Consider the following 25216-nt stretch of genomic DNA (forward strand, 5'->3'; position numbering starts at 1 on the left):
CACCTTAGCGGACGTCATTCTGTCATCTCGTCTCGTTTGTACTAATCAAGATCAGTTTAAAGTTGATGGATTTATTAGACGACTTTCTTGCTTCGCAAAAATTGAAATGCGTAAAGAGTTTGTGTGAAAATAACAAGAATTTACGGATTAACTATAAATATATCTAGATAGGAATGTTTCATGTGACGGAGGAGAATTTCAGAGAAATTCGGAATTTTATAGGAGATTTGGAAGGTATTAAACAAAAATCAAATGTTTTAAGGGCTTTCAAACACTTTAAAGTAGTTTAAAATATTGAAGGAGAGTCTGTGTAACTTTAGAAAATTTTGAAAGATTGTAGGGAGTCCGTGGTATGTTTTAAGGATTCCTGAAAAACTTCAGATCATAATAAAACATTTACTTACGTGTGCTGAAATGTGGCCTGGAATATTATGAGAGTGTACAGGAATTGGAGTGTTTTAGGAAGCTCAAAAGAATTTTAGAGCAGTTTGGAACGTTTTAGGAAGTCTGGACTATCGAGGAAGTTGGAGTATTCTAGGAAGCTCAGAGCAGTTTGGAACGTTTTAAGAAATTTTGAGGACATCTATGCTGTTTAGAATAATTTAGAAGGCTCTGGAAAAGTTCAAAATGGAATAAAATGTTTAGGGGTTTTCTCAAAATGTTTCAGACTACCTTGAAAATTTTAGAGCAAGTTAGAAGGTTTGGAAAACTTAAAAGGATTTTGATATAAATTATAAGATTTTAGTGGGTTCAATACAGTTTGGTATATTTTAAATGGGTCTGGGACGTAGTCTGGTATTTCTCAAGACAGTTTTGGACTCTTTAAAGGGGTAGCGGTGGTATACAGAGCAGTTTGAAAATACTGCTAATACATTGTAGGTGGCTCTGAGCAGCTTTTAAGCAGCTCTGAAGACTTCGGGAAAGTCTGGACTGGTTTAGGAAGTCCTGGAAATATTCGATGCGGCATAGGGATTTTTCTTAAGTTTTCAGATATCTTGGGGCAATTTCTAGCAATTGCGATTGGTTTGGGTGTTTTCAGTAAGCTAAATAGTAGCTTGGAGTATTTTAGTGTGTTTTACGGACTTTAGTGCAGTGTCCAGTATGAAAAACGGTGAATTATTTAAGGAGCGCTCAGAAATTTTTGGGAGTTTACAGGAAGATTTTAACAGTTTGGAACGTTTTAGGGGACTCACAAGATTCTCTGGAAAGTTCAAGGTATTTCGATTGAAAATAAGGTTATTTTTATCATTTATGAGAGCTTTAAGGAACATTTCAGAGCAGAATGATATATTTTAGGGATCTATGGAAGACTTCAGTGTAGCTCGAAAGGTTATAGGACTTTTTTAAATTTTAAGCGGCTTAGAATATTGCAGAGTAAAGTGAAATATATCTAGTGATCGCCCTGGACGTTTGCAGAGTGGTGCAGAACTTCTGGAATGTTTTAAGTGTCAGGAAGGGTTCAGAACAGCTCGAAAAGTTATAAGGGTCTCTGGAGAACTTTGGAGCAGTTTAAAATATTTTATAAAGTTCTGAGGACTGTCTAGAATATTCTAGGCGGTTGTGGAATGTTTTAGAGCAAAATGAAATATTTAGTGATTGTCCTGGATCTTTATAGGGTAGTACGGGATATGTGGGGGTGTCTTTTTCAGGTGAAACCAATAAATTTGGAGAAGGCTGGAAATCCTTAGTGAGCTCTGGATAATTTAAAAACCACTTGGAAAGCTTCGGAAGACTCTTCAAAGCTAATTCAAATATTTTAATGAGTTCTGAGAACTAGAGGAGTGTCTGTAATGTTTTAAGGGTCTCAGAAAGATTATAGGACTTTGGAGAAATTTGTAGCAGCTCAGAATATTGCAGAGTAAAGCGAAATATATCTACTGATCGTCCTGGACCTTTTCCGAGTGGTCTGGAATTTTTGGGGACAGTATCGAAATTTTTTCAAGGACACCGACGAAATTTGGTGCAGTAGGGAATTCTTTATTGAGTTCTGCATGATTTTAGAGCAACTTGGAAAGTTTCAGAAGACCCCTAAGAGATAATTGAAGTATTTTAAGGAGTTCTGAGGACTAAAGAGGAGTTTGCAATATTTTAAAAGTTTCTGGAAGACTTCAGAGTAGCTGGAAAAGTTATAAGGGCTTTCCAGAAATGTCTTGGAGAAACGTAGAATATTTTATGAAGTTATGAGGACTGTCTAGCATCTACTAGGCGGTTCTAGAAGATTTTAGGGTAAAATAAAACATTTAGTGACGGTCATGGACCTCTCCAGAGTAGTAGAAATTTTTCAGGGGAAACTAAGAAATTTGCAAATCTTTTGTGAGGTCTGGATGATTTTGGAGCAACTTAGAAAGTTTCAGAATACTCTTCATAGCTAATTATAATATTTTAAGGAATACTGAGGAGTACAGGGGAGTCCGGAATTTTTTAAGCTTTTTGAAGACTTCAGATCAGCTTGAAAAGTTATAAGGATCTCTGGAGAAATTTGGAGCAGTGTAGAATATTTTATGAAATTTTGAGGAGTGCCGTGAATGTGCTAGACGGTTCAGGAAGATTTTAAGATGTATTAAAGGTCTCTGGAAGACGTAACAACCGCTTGAAAAGTTATAAGGATCTCTGGAGAGATGCAGAGTATCTTGAAGCTGCTCAAAATAGTTTATGAAGCTCTGAGGACTGCCTGAAATTATAAGCAGTTCTGAAAGATTTTAGGGTAAAACGAAACATTTAATGATCGTCCTGGACCTTTCCAGAGTAGTCTGGATTATTTGGGGATTTATTCGGAATTTTTCACAGAACAAGTAAGGGGCTGGAATTTTTTAGGTGTCTTAAGGATTAGCTTGGAATTCTTTAGGAAACTCTGGAAAAGCTTGAACTATTTTAGTAGACCCTGAAAGAGCATTATATGTTTTGAGATTATCCTTAAATGTTTGAACACACAGGAGAGCTATAGAAAAGCTGGAATAGTTAGAAACTGTTTTGAAATTACTGCTTTGTTATTCTAATGTACCAGTAATGTTAAAAGTATAAAACTACCAAAAGAAAAAACGTCTTACCTGTTTGTCATAATAAGTTCTCCATGTCTTCCGTCTATTTTATATTCTCTAATTATTATTTCTATATAAAAATACACCAAAAATCGGATATAGATTTTTTTATTTTTTATATTCATAAATAGTAAAACGACAAGTCACTTTCTTAAAATTAGAAAACAATAAGTGTATTTATTTTACAAAACAGTATGTGGAATATCAAAATTAGGCACTTCATCTTAAATTACAACAATTTTTTAGTTTTTTTTGGGACGAAATGTGTAAGGTAGGAACGCTCCAAAGGCACATTGTATAAATTAATGTAACGTTGATAAAAAACCACAAAAACAGTACCGAATATAAGTAGTTTGTAAGACACATATTCTTCTAAAGAGCACTTTCCACGCATAGTATGGAGTTTTGAAGGTGGACAGCATTTTCCGGTCACGCAGACTGTGACAAACGGAGTAACAAATGGAGTTTATATAGAAAAATGTAAATTTCACTCAAATATATTAAATTCTCACTTTTTGAACGTGCCTTATATTAAAAAGAATTTTGTTTCTCAATGTAAGTACTCAATACTATCACGAAACTTCTATACATTATATACATTCAGGACGAGTGAGTATTCTCAGGTAATCCTACTGGTGCGCCACATTTTGATAACGTCACGCAGGCATTTTTTGCGGTTTCGATACTAAACGAACCAAATTGATATCTCCAAAGTAGTTCATTTTAAAATCGGCTATGTAGCATTTTGTGTACAAACTTTCGGAAGATCGTTCTAAGTAGTGAGAAAAAAAAAATAGAAAAAGAAAATCCCAGAACACCCATAAAAGTGACCCGTAACTGGTATAAAATGACGCTAAATCGTTAAAATGAACTTTTGTGGAAACACTCGTTTGTCTTGAATCAAAACTTGCTCAACGTCGCTCCAGTGTGGCGTTTGGTACTAGATTTGAGACCCAGCCAGAGGCATCGTTCCCATACCACCATTCACCATATGCATCGCTGTCGATGTATTGCCTGACTGAAAATACATATAATAATTGTAGTTTTGCGAGAAATGATCCACACCTCTCGGAGGTGTTCCCGACGTTAGTACGTCAGACAGTGAAGAAGCTGGGGGATTCCCGTGGGACCCTCTATAACCAGTTTGTACTCCCGTCAGTAAGTTCGGTAACGGAGTGGGTGATGAATTATTGTGAGATCGTCTATAACAACTAGCCGCTTGGACCCCGGCGAGGATATCGGTGACCGAATGAGAACTCGGCCAGCAATGGAGGGTGTTGTGCCTTTGTGTGGGCGGAGGGGAGAGTTTTTGTTGCGGGTATGGATATGTAGGATACATTGATGTGTAGGACGGGTGATTGTACGGCTGGGTGTGAACTAGAGAACCTATTTTATTCCTTAGTATCCTACTTATTGAACTAACTGAAGGCACGTTGTATTTGTCGCAGACTCCGTCGGAGAGCAGGCGGTCTCTGATTTCCCAAGCGAAGATGCCCGGGTCTTTTTGTTTTAGTTTCTTTATGTAGGCCACTACCTGTAACAAAAAGAGAATTGAATTATGGCAAATGTTATTACTCTTTTTCCAAGACATTGGTTACAATATCTGTAACAAGCAGAAACTAATGGAAAAAATATGTACATGAATATTAATTTTAATGAAGAGTAGGTAATTATGAAACACGTCTTTACACTTTTTTATGATAGATATGTGTTAAAAAAACTATTAGAATAGAATAGAAATATGCTTTATTGTCACTGAAAATTGTACAATTTTATAGGAAAAGCTTACAAAAAGTCACAAAAATACCAATAACAATTAAAATTTACTAAAATTACATAAATCGTTCAATATCACAAAATAAAACATAATAAAATAGGCATAATAAATAGATAGATAGGCTTTTGTCAATTTACGAAACTTAAGGAAAGAAGTTGTAGATTTACGTTGCAAAGGGAGATGGTTGTATAATTTTTTGTCGAATATAATATAGATTTCTTTACTAACTCAGTGGATGGGATCGGCAAGCTTGAATTTCTGGTACAGTAATCATGATTAGGTCTTGCTGGAAAAACATCTAGGTGTTTACGAATTAAGCAAACAGTTTCTAGAATATATAAAGAGGGAAGAGTTCAAATCCCGTGATTTTTTAAGTAGCTTCTGCAATTTGTTATTCTACTGAGGCCAAAAAGATACCGTATTGCTCTTTTTTGTAATTTAAAAATAACATCAGATTGGGCAGCTGTACTAGAACATCAAAAAGGAATGCCATATCGAAGATAAAATTCGTACAAAGAAAAGTATGTTATTTTGGAAGATGCTAAATTGATTTCCTTCGAAACAGATCTTATTACATAGCAGGCTGAGGCTAGTTTCTAACTTAGCACATCGATATGAAGGGACCATTTAAGGTTGCTGTCTATAAAAATACCAAGAAATTTTACAGAATCAACGATACTTGTCTGGCTGTTATTAAGAAACAAGGGTTGAAGAGCTCCTTTATAGGATATTGCTATTGTCTTATCCACGTTAAAAGAGAGTAAATTAGAATCGGACCAGGTTTTTATTTTAAGTAGATCAGAAGTGATAATTGCATGAAGGGATGCAATATTAGAGTTCCTCCAGATAATACTGGTATCATCAGCAAAAAGAAAAAAAATTCCATCGATTTTTAAGTTAGTGGTATATACCGCTTCATGATCAGATAGTCCTGCATTAATAATTGTAGAGCGTACATCAAGGGGTGAGAAATTTGAGACAATATAATCAATTATGGTAGATGTTGTTTTAGTAATTCTCGTAGGAAAAATAACGTGCATTGTGAAACCACACGATTCGAACATATTGACCAAGGATAATTGGGTAGCACAACTAACAGCATAATTAATATTCAAGTTACCGGTAGTTATTTATCTGTAGGGCTGTCAAATACTTTCGTACTGTCTCTCTTTATCGTATCATATTCGTATAGTTTAAAGGGGCCAATAACGAAGGTGGTAATACAATGTTTAGGTGTTTACACACTCGGTGTGCAAACACCTAAGCAGTGAACGAATTTGTATACCTGGGAGCGCTCCTTAACACTGAAAATAATACTACCGCAGAATTTGCACGGCCAACAGATGCTATTTTGAGCCCAATCTCCTCCTTAAATCCACAATTATATCGGGAAATACAAAAATAAAACTCTACAAAACAATAATACGCCCAGTCCTAACATAGGTTCAGAGACTTGACTCTTACACAAAATAATGAAAACATATTAGGATGTTTCGAAAGGAAAGTCCTAAGGCAAATCTATGGAGCAGTAAATGACAAAGGAGTGTGGAGACCCAGCTAGAAAAACGCTCCTTGATTGACCCATTGGTCAGAGAAGAAGGGGAAGACCCAGAACCAGGTTCCTTGATAACATCGATGAAGACATGAGAAATATGGGAATACGTGCTTGGCGAAGAAAGGCGATGGATAGGGACGACTAGAGAGAAATTCTTGAGAAGGCTAGGACCCACGCAGGGATGTAAATTCAGAATGATGATGATGAATGTTGGAGATGCTGAATCGTGCTACCGGCGACTATACTATCACATTTTAGATCAAATATACCAACAAATGGAAAATAGGTTTAAGAATTTTGATGACCTAGACTCTCTTGAGCTGTGCAATTTTATTGCATTAAAAAAAAACACATTCTTCTGAAAAAACAAATAAAATTTTTGATACGTCTTTATGGACAATATTTTGACTAGATTTCATTACGTTCGGACACACGTTACATTACGTAACAACTTTATACGAAACTCAAGACATTGACACAAAAAATATTGCCAGCGGGTTACTAATGTTTTTAAAAACAACTTTGAACAAAGCATATTCGGAGACAGTAAAATTATCGCGAGTTAGTACTGACCATTCTAGCTACTAGTGCCTCTGTCGAACGTAGTTTTTCAACTCTAAAATGAATAGACTTACTTGCAAAACTCGACAGGACAAAATCGACTCTCTAATGTTTCCCTTTTAGCAATTAAAAATAATCTGGTTAAAGAAATATCACAATATCCACGTTCTTACAAGGAAGTTATAGACGAGTTTGCGAAAACTGGTAAAAGAATTGAATTACATTATAAATTGGTGAGTTTTCACAATTTTTTTATAAATTGCTTCGTTTCAAATTTCACCCCAGGCCCCTGGAATCTACAGTTTGTCTAAACTGTTTTCCATTCGCAATATTATTTTCGGAAGAAGAAAATCATAAAAATTGTGAGAATAATATGAATTTTGTCCCGAATAATATCTTCTTAGACCCGTATAGTTACATTGTTACCTCTAAATGAAGGAAGCGCCTAAAAGAAAGGTTTTCTTGGAATATGTTTGTGAAACACTAGAAAGCCGACCTACCGACAGTAGTTTTATAAATGAGGAACATGTGGAAACGCCCACAATAGATGAGGTGGAGAATGCCCTAAAGATATTAACAAATAATAAATTTTTAGTAAGTGACAGCGTAAACCGGGTAGTTCGAATGAGCTTCCGCAGAGAAATAAGTGAATTGAAAAATTTGCGTACGGAAAGTTGTTTGAGAATAGTGTTTATGTGTTTATGTGATACGTCTTCGTTACATCTGTTTAATAATCTCCGTGATAATAAATAACACAACAAAAGTACGAGAAATAAGTTTTTTGACCGTTTTGACTTATATTTTGGGAACGATTTTGGAAATAAATATCGAAACATCAAAGTAAACGTATTTTCAATGAAAATTCCGATTAATTTCTATTAAATATAGTATATAGTAGATCAAACATCAATGTTTGTATTTGGATATGGTTTACATTGAAGATCTTGAAAAAGTATTATTTGTTATACTTTAATTATTATATTATAATAATATATAATAAATTTTAATTACTTTAATATATGCAAGAATTATTCGAAGATGCATCACGAAGTCCGACTGAAATAAACAATCCCTACAGCCCAGAAATAACAAACCAAGAAGTAACTATGACCATCAAGCGGATTAAAGATGGGAAGTCACGAGGTCCTGATGAGGTGCATGGTGAAATTTTAAAGCTATTAGAGGCACACCAAATCACAGCTCTTATGAAGCTATTTAACAACATCTACGAGACTGGTTACTTACCAGAAGACTGGCTACTATCACTATTCATTCCACTTCCTAAAAAAGCCAACGCTAGAAAATGTGAAGAACATAGATTAATTGGTTTGATGAGCCATGTACTTAAAGTACTACTTATTATCATTCACTCGCGCATATACACCAAATTAGAAGAACACCTGAGTGAAGTTCTATTTGGATTCAGAGCAGGACTCGGAACGAGGGAAGCACTTTTTAGTTTGCAAGTTCTAATACAGACAGCCAGGGATGTCAACTGCGATGTGTATGCATGTTTCATTGATTTCGAGAAGGCATTTGATAAAGTCCCACATGGGAAACTAATCGATATCCTAAAAATATCAGGACTCGATGGTAAGGATATAAGATCTCAAACTTATATCTCCAACAAAACGCAACAGTACGATTAGAAAATGTACTGTTCGAGATCTTCACAGTCGCAAAAGTAGTTAGACAGGGTTGCATATTGTCACCGGCATTATTTAACATATACTCTGAAAACATCTTTAGAGGCCTTGGACGAATCAGAAGATGGGATTGCTGTAAATGGCCAACTTATATACAATATTAGATATGCAGACGATACCGTGTTACTGGCAGATAGTGCGCAAGGGCTCCGAGGGATGATGGATAACGTTGTAGAAGCATGTAACAAATACGGCCTAAAACTAAATTGCAAGAAACAAAAATAATGATTATTAGTAAGAACACCAACATAAACGCCCAAATTACAATAGGCGATACACCGTTAGAAAGAGTGGAAAAAATATGCTACTTGGGCTGCAATATTAAGGATACTTGGGATCACAGCTACGAAATAAAAACTAGAGGCCCTAGACGTAGACTGGACGCAGAAGTGGACTGGTCTAAGGTCAACTGATCTATTTCGAGCTGCTGTGAATAGAATAAGATGGGTCAATGTGGTCGCCAACATCTCTAGAAGGCACTTTAATTTATTTCCGAACAAGAAAACTACTTTCTTTCAAACAAAATAATTTCTAACAAAAAAGAAAACTAACAACGAACAAGACACAACAAAAAAATACATTTCGTGACTTTTAGAAAGAGTTCTGTGATGTTATTCTCAATAAAATATGATATCGCACTTTTCTAATAGTCCATTGGAATGTTACATTAGGGTTGCATTTTTGAGAGGATACAATTTAATTTTTTTTAATGTGTTGGGGGAAAAGAATAAGCATAAATTCAAGTTTGTGGGGTTGCTAACTTTGTCCCCCGGCCGCCATCTTGGAAAAAAGGGTTAATTGGGTTGTTTTCGCGCTGTATCTCGTAAACTAGCAATCATGCAGAAAATTATATTAGATATTATTTGTAGCAACTTAAATTGTCTACAACTTTATTCCTGTTACTTTTTATCGTAAAATGAACTATTTCACTAGACTATTTTTAACTGATAAAACGTCATAGCAACGCCACGTTTCCTACTGACAAAACTCCTTCCTCTCTGTGATTTCTCAACGACAAAATTATGACAGATCTGTCACGAAGGTGTCTGGTAATTTTATTGTTGTCAGTTTGACAAACGTCATTGAGGCGTAATCAATTTTGGACAGATATAATGAATCCAGACGAAAAATTCAGATTTGGATGCCAGTCAGGTGAAGAAATCAAAAAATTGGTTTCGGAAAATGTCCCATTGAACACGCAGAGGTCCAGAAGCTCTATTGGGACCCAATTTTCGAAGTTCAAAACTTCGAACTAACAAAAATTCTCGAGGATTATGCCTTTAACATGAAAAAGACAATGGCGAAGACTATAAAGAGTCGTCTGTAAAGTCAATGTGAAATACTACGGCAAAAATGGCACAAGAAAAATATTTTACGAAGTGCGGTATAAAAATCGAATTGGTCAGAGATACCAAGCGGAGGCAGCTTCAAAGTGTTCAAGAAAAAAGAAAAATCAGTTCAAAACCATTATCCACCGAAGGACTATTAAAAATCATCCAAAGCTACCACGAGGAAACCCCCGATAGAGCACAAAAAAAGGTTTTTTACCTTTGCTCATTTGAATTTGCTTGGAGAGGCAATGAGGCCGTAAACTGCAAGATTCACTTTTACAAAAGGAATTTGATGGTGTTGGTATGGAATTGAAAATTTATGGGCCGAATTGAATACAACAGCACTTTTTCTTCTGGTTTTATTCAAGTTTGTTGCCTTTTGGCAATTTTCGTTTATGAAATTTTGACAGAATCACTCGACTGACGCCTCGTGATTTAACTGCCAAAATTTGATTCGCGAAAATTGCCAGCCAACAAACTTTCATACCAGTCGAAAATATTGACGGCAAAATTTTCTCTCTTATGATATTAATATACCAAAAAAATAGGTTATAAACAAAAATAACTAAAATTTTTTGAACAAATTTTTTTTAGGCCTTATAACTTTTTTCTGTCCATTTTACAATAAAATGACATCTGAGCAATATTATAGGGAGTTGTTTAATGAATAATTTTCACTACAAATTTGTTTAATTTCATTAATTTCTCTGGGTTTTACAACACTCCGAAAAATATGCAGTTTTCTTCGTTATTTTGTATTTGTGCACATATGGACGCATATCAATTTCAGATACAGCCGCCCTCTTCTTGGCCATGCTAAAATTGGCGCAGTAATTAGTTGGATTTTCAGTTCGGCGAAGACGGTCTGACAATCTGGTGTCCAGACAAACATGAAGGGTTCAAAAGGTGAAAAGTTCTTGCGATGTTGCCAAAATTCTGAACATCTTCGGTTATATGAAATTTAAACCTAAAGATTTTTCAAATTTATCCGTATTATTAGTTGAAAATAAAAATGTGGTCTTGAAAATTTCTAGATCTGCATGTTTTATTTTTAATAACTTAGTGTAACTTCCAGAGAAACTCTCCATACATAATAAAAAGTTTAGTTTTAGAACTAAATGGGTTTTTAATGAAGGAAAATTGACTAAACAAACAGCAAGGAAGATCAAAACACGTTGAGAAACTAACATAAAAAGCTAGATGAAGAATTGTTTCAGTTAGCCAAACGAAACAAAGCCACAATCCAAGGTTGCTCGTTAAAAAATGTATCCATATTAAGTTGAAAACGTATCGCGAATTTTTGGATAAAAAACTATATAAAATAACTTACTTTAGGCGTTGTCACCCGAGGTTTCGATCCTCCTATCGCACCTGGCAGTATGGATCCTGTCTCGTGGTACCTGGCCAAGATTTTGGAAACACAACCATGAGAAACTCTCAGCTGTCGGGAGATATCACAAGGTCTAATACCCACTTGAGACAATTCAACTATCCGCAATCGTACAGCGTTAGGAAGAGGTCTACCATTGACGAATACACCACCTAGTTGGTTCACTTCTCCATATTGCTGGACCTGGTTTTCTGAAAATAATGAAAATTTGTATTTTATACTATCTTGAATCCTAAAAAGTATTATATAGACAAGGTTAATAGAAAAAAGACATTGTTACAAAACAATTCATTATTACCTTTTCCAGTATGTTTTATTCATGGTGTGCTAACTCTACTGGGTGAATGGTAATGTATTGCAGCGATCAGTCCAGTTGTATTATATGTCTATGAATATATTTATTCTAACCTCTAAATTGACATTTAATTAAAACCACAAAGTAGAAATCCGAAGGTTTCTTAGTTGACGAAACCAAACTTCAGATTTTTGCTTAAATCTGTGCCTTCTATAAATTGCAAGGCAAAACGGAAGATGAAAAGAAAGAAATGAGGAATCTAAAAATTGCTTTCCACAACACATCTACTCATCTAAGTAAGAATCTTTGGTGAACGGGTTCTCCCATCACTGAGAATTCAACGCTATTGAATTAATTTCGGCAAACTGTAAGTCATATTACAATAAGTATATTGGTAGAGATTGATATTCTGATAATGTTGCTATAAATATGTGGAAAGAGGCAGTAAACCAATGTAACACAGAAATTTGGGAAATGTGTGCGAGACAAACTCATGAAATTATTAAAAAGTGCATCCTAGAAAAAAATATGGTTGAGATTAACGTTCAATCATAATAGATACTGGTAATATGAGTAGCTCAGATTCTGACAGTAAAGAAATCTTAAATTTATGATTGTATTCGACGCTTAAATAAATATTTAAAACAAATTGTTTTTTTACCCAGCTCAAAAGCTTTCTATTTTTCAATTTATTATACATAGGTTTCTTTATTTGAATTTTGTTGTGTTAATTTTTGTATAAAATAAGTAACCTGCATCTAGTCTTATGTTTATTACAGTTTTAGTCATTTTGTATGAATAATACTCCTTACGAGGCTCAAATCTCTTCAATCTTGAGTCCACCAATCTCCTAAACGGTAGTAAAAATAAAGTCATTAACTAATTCTGAAAACCATATTTAACATTGAATAAACAAAATGATCAAGATGCTTTTGCGGGATTCATGCGCTCTGCCGGTAGCCCGTGATAAGAAAGTTATGCTTCCAAAAACAAAACAGTAGATTTTGCTATTCTATAGAATCTTATTTTGCTATAGGTATTGAATTCTACATTTATCTCTTCGCATCGATACCCAACTTGCACATCTTGTTTTCTTTTTCTTTCTATTCTATGTTGACAGAAAAGCTAATTCCATCATAGGCATACATCCTATGACATCTGTGCTAACTTCATTTCAGTCTCCCACTTACTTTCTGTCAATTAGCTTTTCTGACATACTGGGATGTGTTTTTTGTCTATAATTAAAATTTATAAAAGAAGGTAAGATTTATAATAAGCCTCATTTTATGGTCTGCAGAATTCTCTTGGGGTGACTACTTTCATTGTAATCAATATTCTATAATTCTGACAGCATTTTCAATATTCGTAATTGTAACTTCACTTCTTTCCAAAGCACGTTTTTCGGTTATATGCATATAGGAATCTTATAAAGAATTTAACTAAGTAATAATAGTTCATTTCATTTTATCCTTACCATCTGCTATTTGTTTCATTGTAATTTGGTAAAATGGCAAGGAAGTTAAACCCCTTTTGATGTGTCTCTAATACAAGTTGTTCCTTATATTTTAGTTTATTGGCCATATTCAACATTTTATTGGCTGTATTATAAAGATTTATTGACTTTATTGGAGGACCTAATCACTTAATTGGGAGGCCACACAAATATGGAACAACTGTAGCTCAGGAGAACCTAACCGTTTAATTGGGAGGCCACACAATGACCCATCGATGCCATAAGTATCGCCAAATTTATTTGGCGATTATTGTAAAGCATTGACAGGGTTAATTGTTTTTTTTTTTAATAAATATGATTAGTTAAATAATTGTTTTATTTGCTATCAGATGGGGGTTCATGGTTTAATTCCTAATTTAAGACAAGACGAACTCACACTTGAGATATTGAGCTAGGCGAAGCATAGACGATAAGCTCCCATGGTTGATTGAGGTATTATTTTTATAATAGTATTTCAATTCTCTTTGATAGTCTTATCGCTGCAACCCCTTTTAACTTTTTAAGAAAATTATTATTTGATTTCATAGACAACCATTGTAACTTCCTTCTCCATTTCTTATTGCTCTCCTCTTGTTTTCTTTCCCACCAAAGTTCTGATTAGTATTTTTTTGTCAGTTTGTATTGCGGGAGTCTTTGCACATAACTCTTCCATTCTGGAATATCTTCTCTCGCAAAAAGTCCTTTTCGGAAACCGAATTGAATACTCTCTATATCTTCTTCTAATTTCTTGTATAAATTTCCATAGATTAGTTTTTAATCCTCCTAATGTGTGGCTTTATACTCTTTTGATCAATGTGAAAATGTTGTTTTTTTTTTCGTTTTAATTTTAAAGACTTGTTTATTAGTAAACGACATTCTGTATCTTCCTTAATGGTTTGCAGCAAATATGAATCAAAACTAATAGATAATTTACTGGATAAAATTCCCCTACAACTTCCACTAGAGTGTAAACTTCGTATTTACGACCGTTTTGGTCACTCATTAATTATATAAATATGCGTAGAATGATAAAGGTAAAGGAAGGTATTTTCTTGACGTTTCAACTTCCGTAGCGGAGTGAGGTTTAACACGAGCGTGAAATATTTTGTCTTGTGGATTCCTCGCACGTGTGGAAAAATATGCCAAGTCAATATGTGGACTTTACACATAAAATTGTCGTAGAATTCATTATAAAGAAAGCATATTTTTTAATGCAATAACTGATTTATTAAAAAAGGGGGTGTTCAATAAAACTGGTTAAAAAAGCTCCTTGGGAGTGTGAATATTAAGTTTTTCACTTTTAGGCAAATTAATCTTTTTCCGAACCTTCTTTCTTTCGGATTCATTTACTGATAATGGTGAATTGATATACATAATATGTAGGTATTACTACAATTATTATTACTTCATTTTAATAACCAGTTAACATTTGTTAAAAAATCGAAGAAAAATTCTAGAAATCCGAGACCAATGGGTTGGTTACATAGCATAACATCCTCTGGATAGGTTGAGATATAAACTGTTGGTTTGAAGTAATAGAGAAGATAAAAAATTGTGGAAAGACGATATCCATAATATTGTTTACAAAAATTGAATTTTCACCTCTTTTAAAGAAAAACGTGAAAAGAATTGGAAGAGAAGTGGATAAATGAATGCTAAGGAAATAAGAACATGTTTGTAATAAGTGAGTTTAAATGACTTATTTGGAAATAACCTTATTTTGAATCCAGTAGCTATGTAGCTGCTTTGTAACAGAATGATACGAGCGAAAGTCCAAATCAACATAAAAAGAGAAAGGAACATAATGATTAAAAATAAATTTCATGGTATTTGGACACTCCTATTAGATATCAACCAATATCAGGCACATATCAATATGTACATACAATACATAACCTACTATACTCCATTCGCTTAGCTCGGGCATATTTTGACAGATTCATTGTCGGAAACCTACAACACAACAATTCCTACTTCTCAGAATTAATAGCTCAAGTCTCCAAGTGAGAATGCACGGCTTACGATGGACGAGCAAAATTACAAATTGGAGGCCAAGACAAACGTAGTAGAGGAAGACCACCTACACGTTGGGATGACGACATCAGGCGTATCACTAAAAATTTGCAACAAAGAGCACAAAATCGTAAAGAATGGAGGAGTTTAAGGAAGGCCTATGTCCAGCTGTGGACGTGATAAATGAAGACTGGATAATGATAATGATGAAAAATAAAGGAATCCACCAAATAATGGAATAAATGAATGAAAACTGCCTCGTAGATGCATACAAGTGCACATAAACCGATTTTTAGAAAACCATCGTCATTGTTAATCGCTTATTTTTATCTGAATAAGATTACACTTATTATAATTCTTTTTTTTTTAACTTTTTTTACGTGTTGCCGTTGGCATATTTGATTTTTCATTTTGGTTTCTAACTTATCTACAGTTTACAACTAACTATCTGGGGCTATGTGTCAAATGGATAAAATTCATATGGTCATATTATTAAGAACACATCACTTATGCTCTTATATCGTATTCTGTGATTTAAATCTTGTTTAAAACTTATATTTTGGAATATATGCTGACGACATAATATTATTCTGCCATGGAAAGGTCACATCCACCACAAACACTTTACTATAGAACACGGTAAATAAGATAAACAACTAGGCCAGTCAATCCGGCCTTAAGTTCTACCCATCCAAGTTTTAAGTCCAAAGTTATTCATTTTACCAGAAGACAAAACACGCAATCTCCAACCGTTTCTGTGAATGGAAATTTTCTCCAAGTAGTAGATCAAATAAAGCTTCTCGGCATTATTTTCGATAAAAAGCTTTCCTGGAGACCACACATTCGAGAACTTAAGGGCAGCTGCCTTCAAAAAATGAATCTCCTTAAATCACTAGCTCATTATAGTTGGAAACACTACTAAAAGTATACTGAGCTCTTATCCGCTCCAAACTTGACTATGGTAGAAATCTCATCCACAATAGACAATTATTAGTTACTAATAATTTAAGAATGGTACCGTCCACTATACAGATGTTAATTCCTTATTTAGATAATATCAATCTGTTGTCCACCACCTCTTTCAGGGTCCCTCAAACACCTCCATGGAGAAGCAAACTTCCGAATCTCAATATCGAATTATCCAAATATAATAAGAATAAAATATCACCTTCTCTCACCAATGAAAAGAAAGGACAAATCTATTGTTCGGAGATTAAGAATAGGACACATTTGCCTTATACATGGACACCTAATAAATTCCAGCGATCAGTTTTTGTATCAAACGTATTTCTTGGCTGTCAACACTACCTAATGGCCAGCAGTAAATACAATCTTGATAAAAGACATTCTTATCTCAAACAGCAGCAATTATAAAAATGTATTAAACTTTTTAAGAAATACAAAGCTATACAATTTAATTAAAAAAAAACATATATTCCAAAAATTGTACTGTAGCTAATATTGTCCCCTATGTAAAAGTATTAAAAATGTAAATATAAATGTAACCTGTGTCTGTATACCTGTGTCTACAATGACTAGCAGTCGAGACACATATTTCGAAATAAAAAAAAACTTATATTTGTTTTAAAATTATTCATAAATATATCTGTCAACAATACATAAAAAGACAGTGGTAATTGTGAGCCAAAAACTTTGTCTATAATTGCATAATTTAATCAAAAATCAGTTTATCTGCACATAAAATCAATAGTTTCATTATAGTTCGTGCTTCTTGGTACGGCCGAAAGAAAGACCTACCTTTGAATAGTCAGTATGCCCTACACCACTTAGAATGTTGTTGACCCCACTAGAAATAAATTTGTAAAATCCTATTAGAAACCCGAATCTTTTTGTGTTTACTCAAGCTACCGGTATCTTTGAACAACCTTTTAAGCTGCTTTCCTTAACGTTACTCAAACACTTTCGATGCCTTCTGCAAATACCCGAAAATGTATTTGGGTACCTACTTAAAATGTACCAGAAGCAATTAGTATTGAGTCTATATTATTTTTACTGCACTGTGTTTCATCGATTTGTCGTCGGCGTCGCTTCGAAGAGAATTTATGGAGGATGGTGCCCGGCGTTTTTCGAGAACCATTTTATACATCTGCCCAAAGCATCCGTAATGTACACCACAGTGTTCAATCATTTTTTTAATGCACCTTAGGCTTTCTAAGGTACCAAATAAGATCTGTACGACATGTTGTTAACGTTCGTTCGAATTTCGTCTACTAAAAGAAAAAAGACTGTCACTTTTTCTGCAGATTGTGTCAGTTTATCTTTTTTAGATTTAGAAGCTATCATAATTCTCTTATGGGATTTAACTTCAAAAGAAATTTTGAGCACATAAAGAAGACGGAGGATGATCCCAGTCCAGTAGTTGCATCGACAACATTATGACAAATTTTTCTGAAAATATCTATAGGGTGGGCGTATTTGATCCTTATTTTTCTGACCATCCAGTATGGTTCTACAATCCCAAGCGTAAAAAAGGACTTTGTCCGAAACTTGAACGAAACTGCAAAAGCCCGTACACCGTCCTACAGAAAATAAACGATCTAATCGACCGCATCCAGTTTTCGTCTAGAAGTAAACCCAAGGTAGTTCATATCAAGAGATTAACTCCATATCATAGAACTAATACTGGTCACATAGGTCAATCAGTCTTGTTCCATTCTCATTCAAGACATTTTCTCCATATCTACTACTTCTACTATTTTGTTAATATCCTTTGTTCTACATTTTGCATTAAGTTCTCCCATCGATATAATTTATTTCCGACTGTTTACATTTTCTAGTGTTTCTTGTAGAATTTCTTCGAACTGATCTTTTTCTTCTCCTTTACTATTATTGGTGAGGGCATATACTCCTATCGTGACTATATCTCTTCGTTTTATTTTCATGTCTACACTGATTATTCTTTCATTTACACTCCCCTTTGTGCTCTTTGCAATTAAAATTAACGAAGAAGTACTAAGGAGGGTCAACAAAGATAAAATTACTAAAGTCTGTTAAATACCGAAAAATGTCTTATCTGCAACGTATTTTTAGAGGAAATCTATATAGAATACTACAACTAACTTTTGAAAGCAAAATAAAAGTTAGAAGAGGTGTAGAAAGCAAACCGGTTTCTTGGTTAAAAACCTACTACGGGAAGACTACGCAGTGATCGCCAACTTCGAACAATTCTGATATAACACGCGAAGGAGAAGAAGAATAAACGTCACTTGAAAACAACAGGGATCAACCACCTTGATTATCGTAACACTTTCTTCATCTATTCATTTGCGGGGTAGTTTTCCTTTCCCAATTATATGTTTCCATAAATTTTAATACAGATATTAAAATGCTGATAAATATATATGCTCCAACAGAAGAAAAAGGAGAAATGAAAGATGAATTTTATGAAAAATTAGAGTCAGTGTCTGAAGATATGCCCAGAAAAGATATTAAAATTATTATAGGCCACTATAATAGTGAAGATATTATAAAAACATATGAGGGGCGAAAGTAAACATGAAAAAAACATATGAGTACGCATTTCAGGGGAAATGCGTACTCATTACTTTCATTTCCTTGACCCTTTGTCTTTATTTCTGTAAGAACCGCTATGTCCATTTTCCATTGGTTTAGTTTCGAAAAATTGGTTTCTAGGTATTTATTGTTTATATTCTGTACATTCCTATATTCATTGTTCATTTTCCGTGTGTTTCCGTCTGGTATCCAAGGCTTTTTATTGGGATTGTTAGCATATATTTTTGTTTGCCAGATGACGGGAAGCTAACCCGACGACCTAACCCTCCTCCTTTATCAACCGGGCTTGGAACCGGCTACGGCAGACTTCAATACAATCTACATATCTAAAGAATATCCGACGAACGACTCCCAAAACGTATCTCCTCGCTGTGTAAGAAAAAGGAGACCTCGCCTTAGTTGAATAAAAGGCAAATTATGAACTAAGAGAGCAATATAGAGAAGACTTATTAGAAAGATTGGATGATGCATGCAATAATTTCATATCATTCGTATTGTGTTTCCGTGTACAAACTTGTCAAAGTTTACATTTTCTTTATAATCACTTCAGGCTGTAGCTACATCACAATTAAGTCAGTTATAATTTCATATTTTTTACAATTAACTAGAGATATTCACGTTACAACCGAATGTGACATATACATCCACCAACTAATTAAACAAATGTAAGCTTTTACTGCACCATAAATTTTCTTTTCAAATTTGTTTGACTTCCGAAGTTGACTTCTTAAATTAACATCGTCGCGCTCCAGTGGTTTTCAAAGGGAGTTCGATACGAATGCGACGTCGTTGTCACAATATTTAAACCGAAAACAAATGCTAAACAAACATTTTCTTTAATATATCTATCTCAGTGTGTAAATTCAAATCTGTATTTATGATCTATATAAAACTGCATTGTGGAATTTTTTCACGCCTTTTGTTTTTTTATATTTTTGTGTCTAGTTCATATGGGTTTGGTTTGCACCTAATATAGTTTTAGAGAAGGATACAAACTTACATTATAAGAATCACTATACAGTAAATTAACTTTTCTTTAACCTTCTTCTACGTGCCTTTCCTACTGTGTGCGTTCAATCTCGCCAATCAATCTTCAATATTACATAGCAGAGACTTTTCTTTCTTTCTATAGTTCTTTCTGTCATCAATTAGCCTATATTTGTCCACTGCTGGACGTAGGCTTCCCGTAAAATTTTCCACCTATTTGTATCTTCAGCTTTTTGCATCCAATTTATAGTGATACGCCTTATACCATCCGTCCATCTAGTCGGTCGTCGTCCTCTGCTTCGATATGCTCCTTGTCTTGGTCGCCATTCCAGAATCTTTCTGTTCCATCTATCATCCGTTAATCTGGCAACATGTCCGGCCCAAACTCAGTTAGCGATGACTATTCTTTCAACTGCATCCGTGACTCCTGTTCTTCTTATTTCTAGGCTTGGTACTTTATCTCTAATGGTAATACCTAACATTGATCTTTCCATAGCGCGTTGCGTAACTCTTATTTTTTTTTATTGTTCCTTTTGTCAGAGTTAGTGTTTCTAGCGGGTAGATGGGTAGAGGGTGGATAATTCTTGTGATCCCAGCAAAGGAAAGATCTACTTCAGGAATAGCACACCTGCCCACGCGAGCTCATGGATTTCGCCAGCCTCCCATCCCCGGGGAAACCATGTCCAAACCCAAAGCATTCCCATCTCCACCCTTTCCTCCCTCCACTTCCAAACCAAATCGCGAACACGCACTAGCCAAGCGTGACGTTTTAATGGCTTTAAACAGGTTTGGGGAAGAGGGTGCTAAGAATCCCCGGAAAAAATCAGGCTACTACAAAGAGCGACAAATGCATATTACTTCATACAATGTTAGAACTCTTATATCAGACCAGAAGATGATGGAACTGGAGAAAGAGCTGAAAAGAATAAAATGGGACATCATCGGCCTCAACGAAATAAGACGAAGAGGAGAAGCCCTAATTACTCTTCAGTAATCAGAAAACGTATTTCATTTTAGAGGTGAAGAAGACACTTCAAATGGTGGAGTAGGATTCATTATACAACGACTACCCTTTCCGATAAAGGAATTGAAGAATTTTATGAGAACCTAGAAACAGCGTTGCATAACACACCAGCATATTACACAATAATTATGGGCGACTGTAATGCGAAAATGGGATTTAAACAAGATGGTGCAGAAGTAGCAATCGGTAAGTATGGATATGGCGAAATAAATGTACGAGGGCAAAGATTGCTGAACTTACACCAGGAAAAATTATCCTGATGAACTCTTTTTTCGATAAAAAGCCTCAGCGTAAATGGACATGGATCAGCCCAGATAGCAGTGTCAAAAGTGAAATAGATTATACTATAACAAACAAAAAAGAAATAGTCAAAAACATCGATCGAAGTACTTAACAAATTTTCAATAGGAAGTGACCACAGATTAATCCGAGCTAAGATACTATTAAATGTCAAATTTGAAAGAACAATGATGATCCTAAAAACAAGAAAAAGAAATGGATTCTCTCAGAAAACAACGACCTATATGAAGATACACCAACCAGACATATACAAGACTTGCAACTTTCAAGACGAAATAGAAGATGTAGATCAAGCAAATGAGGGCATAACGAAGGCTCTAAAAGAAACGGAAAGGGAGTGCTGCCCGAAAGTTCTGACCCATAAAGAAAAACTAAGCCAAAATACCGAAGAGATAATAGGTTAAAGAAGACAGCTGACGGAAAAATACGACTGCAACTACACAACAATGAAGAAATTAAATAAAAATATCCACTAGCCATTCCGAAAAGATGTAAGAGGAAACAATACAAGAGAAATAACTAAAATAATTCAAGAATACAAAAGTTTAAATATTTTGGGGCGAAATACGAACAACATAGGCAACAAAAATATGTACAAAATAAAAAATAAAGATGGATACATTACTGGATGGAAGGATGATGTTGAAGCCGATTTATCTAGAATTGGGGTACAACAATGGGAAATAGAAGAGCAATATCGTAGCGATAGTGGATGCGGCTAAGACTCATCCCGAGTTGTAAAGCCAGTCAAGAAGAAGAAGAAGATATATTACTACTGATAGAACCAAAATCCTTGAGGTTGTCGAATCCTTTTATCGCGAAATGTATGAGAGCACCGACGAAAGGCAAGATCAGCCCCTACCCAAAATAACAAACCAGAGATCAGAATTATTGTCAGAAATAACTCTACACGAAATCAAAACGGCACTTTTAGAAATTAAAAATAACAAATTCCCTGGCGATGACGGAGTAGTGATCGAAGCGATCAAACTTGGTGGAAATAAGATTATCCAGGCTTTGGTCAAGCTTTTCACCGAATGCATCTACCAAGGAAAAACTCTTTAATGGAACAATGCAGTCATTATTTTATTACACAAGCAAGGAGACATAACAGATCTAAAAAACTACCGTCCCAACAGTTTGCTTTCGCACACATATAAACTTTTCACATAAATTATCAAAAAAAGACGACGCTAAATTAGACTTCTATCAGTCTAGAGAACAAGATGGATTTAGATCGGATACAGCATTAACGGCCACTTACTAGTGATAAAGAACCTGATAGAGAAGTCTGTAGAATACAACAAACCATTGGCACTGCTATTTGTCGACTACGAGAATGCATTCGATGCCATAAGCCAACAGAAAATATTAACAACATTGATAGAATGTCGAATAGATCATCGCTAAACTAACTCAATCAAATATATCTACTAAAATGCCACAGCTAGCGTAAGACTATCTGAACAAGAAACAAATAAATTCTGTATACAGCGAGGAGTAAGGCAAGGAGACACCGTCTCTCCAAAGCTATTCACGACGCTTTTAAAACATACTTGTAAGAAGGCACATCTGAACGAGTATGGTATCAACATAAATGGAGAGAAGTTCAGAGATTTGTAGATGACATCGTCCTTATAGCCGATCGTATGGATGATGCAATAATAATGTTTAAAAAATTATATCACGCTTCCATTAACACTCACAAAATAGGTATTGAATAAGATTCGCGTGACTCAGAGGGCTATGGAGCGCCAGGCGTTGGGTGTTTCTCTGAGAGACCGAATCCCAAACGAAGAAATACGTCGTAGAACAAAAACAACAAACGCCATCGAAAAAATCGCGTCGTTAAAATGGAATTGGGCAGGACACGTCGCCAGATTATCAGACAACCGATGGACAAAACGTATTTTAGAGTGGAGACCAAGACAAGAAGCAGTACGGAGCAGAGAACGCCCACCATCTAGATGGACTGACGATCTGAAGCGTGTTAGCAATAACTGGATGCAAGCCGCACAAGACAGAGACAGATGGAAAGAGCTTAGGGAGACCTATGTCCAGCAGTGGACACAGACAGGTTGATGATAATGATGATGATGAATGTTTCTCCACCATATGTAAGGACCAATAAAACACATTGGTTAAAAACCTTTCTTTTTAAACAAACTGGAATATTGAAAATGTTGTTCAATCTACCAAAGGTAGCCCATGTGAGATCTATCCTTCTTTGTATTTCAGTTGTCTGATTATCTCGGCCTAAGCGAATCTCATGCCCTAGGTATTTGTGAGCTATTACTTAGTCGATATTATGAACTTATAATAGTTCTTTCTATACTATTCGATAATTCTTCTTATACTCTTACTCGTTCAAACTCATTGCTATCTGCTTTTTCTTCTTCATCATTATTCTTCTTAATTATCAAATTCGATCAAAAAGATCGAAAATATCTACCAAAACAACACAATAAAAGTAAAAGTAGAAGAATAATTAACTGACCCTACTGAAGCTGGCACTGGGATAAGACATGGAAATTCCCTGAGTCCGCTATTTTTCAACCTGGTTATGGATGAAATAATAAAAAAGTGTGAACTAAAAAAGTATACCAAATGGGAGAAACACAACTTAAAATAATCTGCTATGCTATACACAATACTACTCTCTCAAAGTGAAGCTGATTTACAATGTACGCTGAACCAATTTAATATGACCGGCATAAAATTTAACATTTTAATTTCCCCAAAAAAGACAAAGTGCTTGATTATGACAGCAAAGATGTAAATTGGAGCTGAAAGGTCAGGTAATAGAACAAGTGATGAAGTTTAAATATCTAGACATCACATTATCTAGCTACAGAAAGATGGAAACAAAAGTGGAAGATCAAGTGAATAGAGCAAACAGCCGCAGGTTGCCTGAATGAAACAATATGGAGAAATAAAACCATCGGGAAAGAAGTCAAAGGCAGAATTTACAAAACAGTCATCAGACCAATAATGACATACGCGGCAGAAACAAGAACTACCACAGAGAGGACAAAAAGGATGTTAGAAACATCAGAGATGACAAATTGATGGTAAAACACTATGGGAGAGAGCTAGAAGTACAGATATACGACGTAGATGCAAGGTGGAGAACATAAAGGACTAGGTAACAAATAAAAGAGTAGAATGGGACGATCATATAAGCCGAATGACAACAAATAGACTAGTACAGACGGACAGAGTCATGTACACATTAAAAAGAATAAGAAGAAGAAGGACATCAGTTGATGACTTAACATATACCAAAGTGAACAAATTTTGCTTGTTTATGAATCAATATATTTATGAATCAATATACAAACTTGCATAGTATATATATTGATTCACTGTTGAGCATTCGTCTAAAACAGTACAAGTCTTCACTTAGATGAAAGAGTGGTTCTTCTTCTTCTTCAAGTGCCCTCTCCGCTATGGAGTTTGGCAATCATGATTGCTATTCGTATCTTTGAAGCTGTTGCTCTAAATAATTGGTTAGATGTGCACTGGAACCAGTCTCTTAAATTGCGCAGCCAAGATATACGTCGTCTCCCTACGCTTCGTTTGCCCTGAATCTTTCCTTGGATAATTAACTGAAGCAATCGGTACTTTTTTGCCTCTCATCACATGACCAAGATATTCCAACTTTCTTCTCTTGATGGTGATCAACAGCTCCCGTTCTTTGTTCATTCTTCGAAGAACTACACTACCTATTTGTTATTTTGTCTGTCGAAGGTATTTTCAAAATTCTTCTGTATATCCACATTTCGAAGGCCTCTAGTTTATCGGTATTACTCTTGTTTAAAGTCCAAGTCTCTACTCCGTACAGCAGTATTGAGAAGATGTAGCATCTAACCAATCTCATTTTTAGGTTTAAGTTAATGTCATGACTTCCCAGAATGTCCTTCATATTAACAAAAGCAGCTCGACCCTTTCCAATTCTAGTGTTTATTTCTTCTGTGATGTCATTGTTGTTATTAACGCTTGTTCTCAAATATTTATATTTGTGCACCCGTTCGATTTCGTAATTGTGAATGTACAAGTTTGGATTAAATCTTTGTTTTTTTTTTAAATAATCATGAATTTCGTCTTCTTGACGTTCATTGTTAATTCTTTCTCTTCATTATCTGTGACTACCTTGTTTAAAATGGCTTGCAGATCTTCTACTGTCTCCGCCATTAAAACCGTATCATCTGCG

At 34.9% G+C, this 25216-nt stretch overlaps 1 protein-coding gene across 2 annotated transcripts in view; it reads right to left on the reverse strand.

The window, feature by feature from the left end:
• Window positions 1-3136: 3136 nt before the first annotated feature.
• The window catches only part of Poxm (paired box pox-meso), a 55799-nt gene continuing 33719 nt past the window's right edge, over window positions 3137-25216 (reverse strand). For both annotated transcript variants that reach the window (XM_072533947.1, XM_072533946.1), the window contains exons 2-3: window positions 11299-11549; window positions 3137-4572 (exon numbers count right to left, since the gene is read on the reverse strand). In XM_072533947.1, the coding sequence (XP_072390048.1) occupies window positions 3979-4572; window positions 11299-11549 (845 nt within the window). In that variant the 3' untranslated portion in view covers window positions 3137-3978. The remainder of the gene's footprint in view (window positions 4573-11298; window positions 11550-25216) is intronic.

This window comes from Diabrotica undecimpunctata, chromosome 6 (assembly GCF_040954645.1).
Source record: "Diabrotica undecimpunctata isolate CICGRU chromosome 6, icDiaUnde3, whole genome shotgun sequence".
Taxonomy (NCBI): Eukaryota; Metazoa; Arthropoda; class Insecta; order Coleoptera; family Chrysomelidae; genus Diabrotica; species Diabrotica undecimpunctata.